This window comes from Pteropus alecto, unplaced genomic scaffold, assembly GCF_000325575.1.
Source record: "Pteropus alecto unplaced genomic scaffold, ASM32557v1 scaffold3, whole genome shotgun sequence".
NCBI classification, from domain to species: Eukaryota; Metazoa; Chordata; class Mammalia; order Chiroptera; family Pteropodidae; genus Pteropus; species Pteropus alecto.
The window spans coordinates 42387746-42396756 of NW_006442484.1; the positions used below are offsets into that span (position 1 = coordinate 42387746).

At 34.5% G+C, this 9011-nt stretch overlaps 1 protein-coding gene across 2 annotated transcripts in view; it reads left to right on the plus strand.

The window, feature by feature from the left end:
• The window catches only part of DCAF17 (DDB1 and CUL4 associated factor 17), a 38967-nt gene extending 30777 nt beyond the window's left edge, over window positions 1-8190 (plus strand). For both annotated transcript variants that reach the window (XM_006921185.3, XM_015596716.2), the window contains exons 11-14: window positions 1277-1367; window positions 2049-2132; window positions 4034-4189; window positions 4981-8190. In XM_006921185.3, the coding sequence (XP_006921247.1) occupies window positions 1277-1367; window positions 2049-2132; window positions 4034-4189; window positions 4981-5127 (478 nt within the window). In that variant the 3' untranslated portion in view covers window positions 5128-8190. The remainder of the gene's footprint in view (window positions 1-1276; window positions 1368-2048; window positions 2133-4033; window positions 4190-4980) is intronic.
• The last annotated feature ends 821 nt before the right edge of the window (window positions 8191-9011 follow it).

The following is a 9011-nucleotide window of genomic DNA, read 5'->3' on the forward strand; positions in this document are numbered from 1 at the left end:
CACCTTGGATTGGCGCTGAGCACAGTGCTTAGCACAGATGAGTGCTCAGTAAGTATTTGTTAAATAGGAAAGGCAGTGTCTGCTTTCTTTGTTACTTATGCTTCAGGATTAGTCTACTTCTCTGGATCGATTACCAGGAAGATGACTGGACTTAAAGAAATAAGATTATGAACTTTTACAAAAAAGTCTTAAAAATTGGTTCAGCTTTAGTAAACTTTACTTTTAATATTTGTTACCATTCATCTTTTAATGTTAGTTTGAGTTTAAAAAAATAAGGTCCACAGGATGTGTGCCTTTTTGCCAGGTTTTAAAAGATAGGCACTTTTAAATATCAGCACTAATTAAGATAACTAATTGAATAATTTAACATATAATCTGATTTCTTTGTTTCTGGTAAACTCTAAGGCCTCTGGCTCTTTCTAGCTACATAGCTGCTTCTCCCTTCTGTTCTCTTTGCCTGCACTTGAGACTTTAAGCTTTAACAACATTGCGCTTTTAAAGAGATTTGTGTGGGTGATGAATAAATTATTTTATATTCTCTTGCTTAATTAGTTTGATCTGTGAGGGCATTTGCACTCAGAAAACCCAAATCTTTAAATATAATCCTAAGAAAAAAGAAAAGTATTAAGTCAGTTTCAGATTTTAAATATTTTTCTATCATGTAAACTTAGTTTAGGCTTAGTTGCTAATCCAGCCTGTCTTACCGTTAACTCAAAGTGTTGTCCATTGATCTCTCATTCTATCTTCAGAAATAAAAATGCATATTGCGGGTTTGGTTCCAGACCACCGCAATAAAGCAAGTATGACAGTAAAGTGAGTCATAATCTTTTTGCTGGTGGAGGGTCTTGCTTCTTTCAGTTTGTAAAAAATGCAACATCTGTGAAGTACAATAAAGTGAAGAGCAATAAAACTAGGTATGCCTGTACTATAATACCATTGTTAAAGCTGAAATGTTAAAGACCTATTACAGGATGGCAGAGATGAGGTTCTTTAAAGTAACTTTCATTAATCCAGTTTGGAAGGTGGCTTAAGCCTAATCAAGCTGCTTCATTACCTAATTCAGTAGTACCTGTTGTCATAGTTTCTGTTTAACAAAATCTCAGATCGAAAGTTTATGGACACCTAGGTGATTAGACATTATTATTTCCGACCAAAAAGGGAACTCAGTATTGTTACTATAATTTTCATTTGTTGAGTTTTATTTCAATAGTTCAACTTCGGCACTTTGATAATGCATTGAGGTCTTGGGTTCTCAGAATCCTTTTTCCCTTTTCAGAGTTTTAAAGCTTATTGAAGTAGGAAATAATAGTGCCCAGCATCAGATCTCTGAAGATTTTGTCATTTTGGCCAACAGGGAGAAGAACAAAGTAAGTCAGGAATACTTTAAAATCCTTTGTATATCACTATCTTTCTATATAAGAATATAATATTTGCCTTGTAATGTGGTTGAAAAGAACAGCACAATCATATAAAAGTCTGTTCATTTAGTCTCTGTGGGTTTTAGTCCCATGTATGTACAAGATTTGAAGAGAGCTGATTATATTAAGTTTATCTTTTGCTTATTTCTATTCCCTTTTTGGGTTTCTATTTAAATTTTTATTGAATTATTGACCTTTGGGTTTAATTAATTCTGCAAACTTAAAGTTGGGGTGGATATAAATCTTTAAAAATCACATACCGTGCTTTAACTCCAGACAGTTCTTTTCCTTTAGCATACAAAATTAGGGACATGAGGAAGTTCATGCAGAGGGAAATCTCCAAAAGCAGATCCACTCAATTTGTTGTACTATACTAAAGCAAATGAAGTAGCAAATTTGTCACCTTTATATTTATTTTTGCCTATTTTGGTATTTTATCCATTAAAAACTTTACTGTAACAAAGTATTTTTACTAATCAAAGGATCAGAAATCTGATTTTGAATTTTCTCAGTTGAGGAAAGAATTGTGAATGTTGGAGAAGGGTTGGTTAATTTTACCAAATTTGTTAATATGATTTTGCTATTGACTACATATAGTAGAATTTTTTTTTTTTTCTCTTCATATGACAGAATGAAAACTTACCCACTGTTACAGCTTCTGGACGGGTGGTAAAAAGAAATTTTAACCTTCTGGATGACGACCCAGAACAAGAGGTATTATTTTAGCCAGAGATAACAAGCCAAACTAGTGTGTATTTGCCCTTTGGTTTTTAAGTTATGCTTACCGGACCCAGGGGTAGAGATTAGGAGTAAGCTCCATGCAGGCTTAGTTAGTCAGATTGTGTGTGCTATTTCAACCAATGCATTCTCATTATCCTCTATTTTCATACTGGAATTACTCTGCAGAAAGGTTCATAGGACTGAAATAATTTGAAAATACCATTAGCCTATTGTTTTGTTGATGTGTATACTTTCTAGGGAAATTTCTTAATAGAAAATTCTTGAGTTATAGCCTGATGATTTTATGGCTTTTCCTTATTTTTTACCTGCTAGACATGGGTATGTTTGTTAATGTTCATGGGCCAGGGAAGGAGGGTGTGAGGATAAATCAGTTCAGCTCTGACCTCAACTGGCAGTGCTAGTCACTGAACTAATCCATTCTTACCCCATTTTTTTTTTTTTTTAAAAAAAGAGGCATTGGAAGTACTTTTGCAATCAACTGACAGTTACCATGTTTCGAGTATATAACCATAGCATAACTACTAAATCTACTTAGACCATAAAACTATATCATTTGTGTGACTGTTTCTAGTCAAAATATTAGATAGAATAGCCTTCTAAGGATAGTTTTGGAAAATTTTAAAAATAGATTGGAGGTGGCCTACTATGTGGCTATGCTCAAAATAGAAAAAAAATATATACTTATTCTTTTGAACCATAGAAATCTATTGAGAATAAAGCAGAAAGCTCCCTGTGCTATGTGTAAAACTATTCAAGAAAGACATACTAAAATTACTAAGAGATAGCAAGAGTAATTAAGGCAGAAGGAGATAGTGGCAAAGAGAGATACTCTGCATCATGAAATTAGAAAACAGAAACTTCTAGCCTATAAAAGAAAAGTTAAAGGGGTTGTTACTAAAGTCTATCAAATGAGTGACACCCATGTAAAAAGTCACCCTTTGAAGTTTGTCCAAGGTAAGATTAAGGCAAAAAAATTAAATAAAAAGGAACCATAGGTAATCTATGTAAGTTTTTATGTCATAGGTGGTAAAGACAGAAAATATAAATGGAGTAAAAAGCAGTTTGATCAAATGTAAGTAAAGGATTAGTATGTGGCGGTTAAGAGAAACTTGTTGTGCCTGCCAAGATGTATCTTTCTGTGGTTCATCCATGGATGGCTGGGCATGGATCTGCTTACCCTATGAGGCTGTTAGAGTCCCAGGTTTTCTTTCTTGAGACAGAGTTCTGGGGTTAGGTTTTTCTCTCTGAACTCTTTACCATCATTAATCATTTCTAACTTACATTTCTTATCTGTGGGCAGGATTTCAGTTCCTGTTATTCTATAAGCAGCAATATTTTGCTTTTGTATGGAACCAAAGAGGCTTATTGTTTTTGTTTTTGTTTTAAAGGATGGCTAATAGTATATGATTGGCTATCAGATCTTCTTGAAATGACTTGTGTTTTTCTGGCATAAGAACCTTCTGAGCACAGTGGGTAGTCTTCAGGTTTCAGAACTGAGTTCTATGTATCTAGTCTTATCTGGGAACCAGTGGACACACATGTCAGAAACAGCAGTTAAATACCTTTTTTGAATTTGGAGAAGCTCTAGTTTGCTGTCGAATAGAGAATTTCAGTTCTATTTTTGCTGAGATCTACATAGACTTGGTTCTGTTTGTCAAAAACTGTAGGATATTGCTTGAGGCTTGAACATCTTGGGACTGGTGTTGTAGTAGGCATATAAATAGAGACACATTTTTCCTATGTTCCCAGTCATTCATTCTTTCTATGTATTTTTATAAGTAATCGAATAGTTAAACTACAATTGTAGAAATGACCCTAACCAAGTAACTGGATTTACCTCTCTTTCTCTCCGCTTTATCCATGTATTCCTTGAGACTTTCAAAATTGTGGACTATGAAGATGAATTGGATTTGCTTTCTGTGGTAGCTGTTACTCAAATAGATGCCGAAGGAAAAGCACACCTGGATTTCCACTGTAATGAATATGGAACTTTACTTAAGAGTATTCCACTAGTGGAGTCGTGGGATGTGGTAAGTACAGTCCGTGGAATACAGAGTTGTAAGAGTCCTCTTTATAGGTGACATTTTTGGAACAGGTGTTACTGTGTTTGTGTCAGTCCGAGCTCACCTAGACCAGTGACCACATGAGATAGGTTATTGAACTACACACAGGACAAAATGAGTACTTCTTAAGTCTTCTTCCCCAACAGACTAGAAGATGTCACCTTACCAGAGCCTTAAAGATAAAGCTTTATGTTTTTTTCCTGAGAGATGCTGTCTATTTCCTTACCATAGTTTTTGGTTTTCTTCTGTTTTATACATTTGGTAATGTTTTAAAAAGTAAAGCTATACTGTATTATAGTATCCTACAGTTATTTAATAGAGACATATCTAAGCATGTAGCATTTCAAGGCACACTTGAAGGATTTTTCTGCTCTTCTGTGTATTATAGAATATAAAAGTTATAAAGAATAGGAGACATTATTTTATCCAGTCCTTGTTTTATCAGTGGAGAACCTGGGAAGTTTAGCAACTTGTCCACAATCACACAGTGAAATAATTGCAGTGTTGTTAGTAGAATCTGGGTGTTCAGACTCCTAAATCCAGGGCTCTTTTCATTCTCACGTTTTTGTGTCATGCTTTTCTCATAAGTAATCTTCATATCCACAAATAGTGAAAAATAAACCATTTCTAGCACCTATTTTGCCTCCAAGTGTGTGTTTGAAGATGCCTAGCATAGGTGCTGACATTTTTATGACATAATTAATAGTGAACAAGATTGTGTGAAGAAGAGATTCCATTTGACTGTGTTTTCGTTGCAGACATATAGCCATGAAGTCTACTTTGACAGAGACTTAGTACTACACATAGAACAGAAACCCAGCAGGGTCTTCAGCTGCTATGTTTACCAGATGGTATGTGACCCCGGGGAAGAAGAATCCACAAACAGAAGTTGTGAAAAAGAGTGATATAATTTTAAATTTTGAAATGTAACTTATCAGACTTTTAGCCAAATACTCCAGCAGCTATGTCCAGTCCTTTTTTTTATTATCTGCATAGCAAGTTCTCCAGTATTTTCCAGAAAGATCTTGTATTGACTTCAGATGACTGTGACTTGTTTGTTAAACTCTTGCCATACAAGGTGGTAAGGACTTCATTTTATGTAAAGGATTTTTAGAATAATGTCCCAAGAAGTCTAGCATTTTAGAGCTTTTAGCGAGGTAGTAATATAAATATAAAATGTTGAGCAAAGAAGGACAGGTTAATTCCAGTTGTTGGGAAGAGGGTCATTGGTAGGAAGGTGTTTAACATTGTTAAAACCATGTTAAAGGGGTGCTATGGAATTTTGATTGGTAAGACTAGAAGGGAGGGACAAAAAGAAAGATACAAAAGATAAAGAAATCCTGTGTCCTTTATACTAAGCTTTGCTTAAGGAGGAGAAACAAGATCTGTAATGTGAAAGCACACTTTTGAACCAAAAATATGTCATCACAGTTTTTTTCAATCTTATATATGTATATGTGTTTTGTATTTGTAAATAGTCTAAGGAATCAGCTTTAGTTCCCAAATTATCTTTTCTTCCATGGTTTTATTCTCTTGGCTTGATATTCCCATTGATTATTTTCTATTATAGACTATTGTAAAAGATTCCAAGCGTACTTTAAGAAATTTTTTCCAGTATGTAGCCTTTTTAGCTTTTAATACACCTAAGAATGTTGTACTTATTTCACTATTCTGTTTATTTGGTGTGTCTTCCAGTTCTGCATAGGCAATATTTTTGTACCTGTACAGTAAGGTAAAGATATACTGAGTCACAGCAGTTCTGCTCCATGTAGAAAAGTAGGTAGTTCCAGGAGTAACTTGGAACTGACTATGTTGCTAGAAAAAGCTTTTGGCTTTATCTTAGTTATAAAACAAGTATTTTTTCTTCTTTGTTAGAACTGATCTAAATATGATCCTTGAAATCAGATAATCATTCTTCACAATGTTAAATAAAAGCAACCTAAATAAAGGGAGCAAATATTTCTTTGTGCTTCCTGTTTGAGAAATCCAATTGCTTATAATCCACATGTTCAGCACATTTCTCTGATTCAGACTCAAAAGAATAATTAGTAAAAATAGAGTAAACAGCAGCAAACATCATTGCTGATTCAAATGTAAGGTTAAAATAAGAGATTTTAGCTTGGATGATTTATATTAAAAAATCCTTCAGTTTTGACTTGATCCCATGTTGAGAAAGATGTATATCCTGCCCTGTTCTGCTCTTGAAGTTTGCAGATAAATTTCAAGCTTATGATCAACAGGTCTGAGAGGGAAAGGTGTTAGCTATTATAAAAGTCAAGAAATTAGTAGCAGAGTCCATAAATTTAAAAGAAACAAGGAGAAGAAACCTAAAACTGTCTTTCGTGCAACAGAAAAAAAGATTGGTAACATTTTTAAAAGGGGATAATATTTATATGTGGGCTAACAATATAATCTTTCTTAATCTGATCCTATGTATTGTAGCCATTTGGGAGAGTAGAAGTGATTACTTCATGACCAAGATGATGAAAATATTTTCATATTTTAAATTCTAATAATTTTACAGCCACTAATTGAAAAACCCATTCTCATTTTATGAATATTTAATAGTACTATTTAATATAATATTGGAAGCTTTCAGAGCATTTTAGAGACATGATGTGATTACAAAGCAGTTGAATAGTTACAGTGTGCTAGATATAGCCCCAAACTTCCAATTAGACACTAGCTAAACAGTCCTGCCCAGTTAATACAAATCTTGAAAGGGAAGGAGTAGCTTAAATATACCAGAGAAGAGAAAGAAACCAGTATTGTGTGGGTTTCAAAGCAGATGCAGTGCAATGTAAAAGCATAAAGCCTATTCTCCATTTCCAAGAGTGTTTCAGAACTGGATATACTAAGACTTGAATCTTGTCAGATTTTTTCGAAAAAAGGTTTATTGACTTTCCTCTTCTCCTTTAAGTTATTGCATCCTTCTGATGAAATGCTAGAAAGGAACTCATCTACTCAGAAAGGCATCTGAGAACCAAGATTCCTTTCTGCTTCTTTGGCGAGGGTTGGTGGGTGTGTGGCTGTGTGGAATACTTCGAGTCTAGATATGAACTGACTACTCAGAAACTCCTGCTGGCTCACCATTGTCAAAATCAGACTAGACCAGGATCGAAATGCCCTATGGACTAGGCAGGATCAAAATGCCCTAGGGACTAGGCAGGAGAGGTACTTAGTGTGACAGTACCTTAGTGTAATAAATGGGAAGGCTATGCCCCAACTGAAAGAACTAGCTGCTACTACTTAGTTTCAGGCAATTGTAATGTTACTTGGGAATGTGGGATGCATGATTGTTAACAGAATGATTGATAAAAAGATGGCAAAAGATACAGAAGATAGCAAGACTGTGAGAAATTTACAGATAACACACATAGCAGGAGACAATGCAGCATGCTTCCCAGAAAACTATGGGCTTCTCAGCTCCCCACAGTGGCATGCAGCTGCTCATTCTGCCACCTGCCGGGCATGAGACTGCCATTCGCTTGGGGATGGAGGAAAGTGGGGGTTAATATCCTCCTGCCCCACTTTAACCCCCCTCTCTACCTGACTGTGTTAGAGACTTTAGCCGTGTGCCCACCTATTGAACAGGTGCTAGTGTCAAACATAAAACATGGAGTAACATTTCTGAGCATTTAATATGACTGGGTGAAGCAGGGTAACTTCTTTCAGAAGGTCCAGATATTAAGCTGATAGAGGTACATTTCTGCATTTTACTCCTTGATTTAAGATTCTATATTCTCAGAATATCAATGCAGCAAGATTATAGTTCTTTGGCTTTCTAAAACATTTCTTGCAATGCTGGGAGAAAGCAAAACAAATCTTATCGTAGTTACTATTTGAACTACCTAGTGAGGAAATATTGTTCTATTTAAAGAAATTAAGGTGCTCCGCATTCTTCTACCACTTGAATATTTTGTTTCTTGTACATACTTTTAAAATATATGTTTACTGAGTGCTTTCTACCAGTCATTGTGATACATGTAAGGTGAATTGTCTCACTTAACATTCAAAATATATGAGGTATGAACTACATTCTTTTTTATTTTACAAATGAGGAAAGTGAGACTTAACAGAAGTTAATAAGTACAGAGACGGGAAACACATCCAAATTTATTTGGCAGAAACTTTGCCAGATTTCCTCCAAAGCTCTCAAAAGACAAAGGATGTTATTTTATCCCATATACAGTATACTGACAATTATAATGTTGGGTATGCAACATTATAATTATCAGTATACTGTATATGGGATAAAATGTTTAATAAGTGTTTTTTGAATGCTGATTGGTTACACATATTTTGAACAAAGTTTGGCTGAGATACAGTTGACCTAGTCACACATATAACTTGCCATAGAGGATGATTCTTTTCCGGTGGTTAAAAGTAAAGGTACAAAAAATGGTACTCTCATCCTATTTGTAGTAATTAATAAACACCAGTATTGGTAATTCCTCTTAATGTAACCTGGCTTCCTATTCAATAATTTTTATGCTTTCTTACATTTCTTACCAGATTTACATATATCATCTACCTTTTAGAATTTCAGAGAAATTTCAGGTGCTAATTTCCAGTTCTTGTGTTACTGTAGAAAATTCGTCTTAGAGAAAAAATAATTTATTTCAGGCAAAGGCTATATAATAGAAAAATAAGACCAACTGAAGGCTTTTCCCAATATTTTATTAAAATTTTCAAACGTATAGCAAAGTTAACAAAATTTTATGGTAAATACCCAAATACCAACCCCCATGCATTCTGCATTTCACTCTACATGTTTTATTACAAAGTA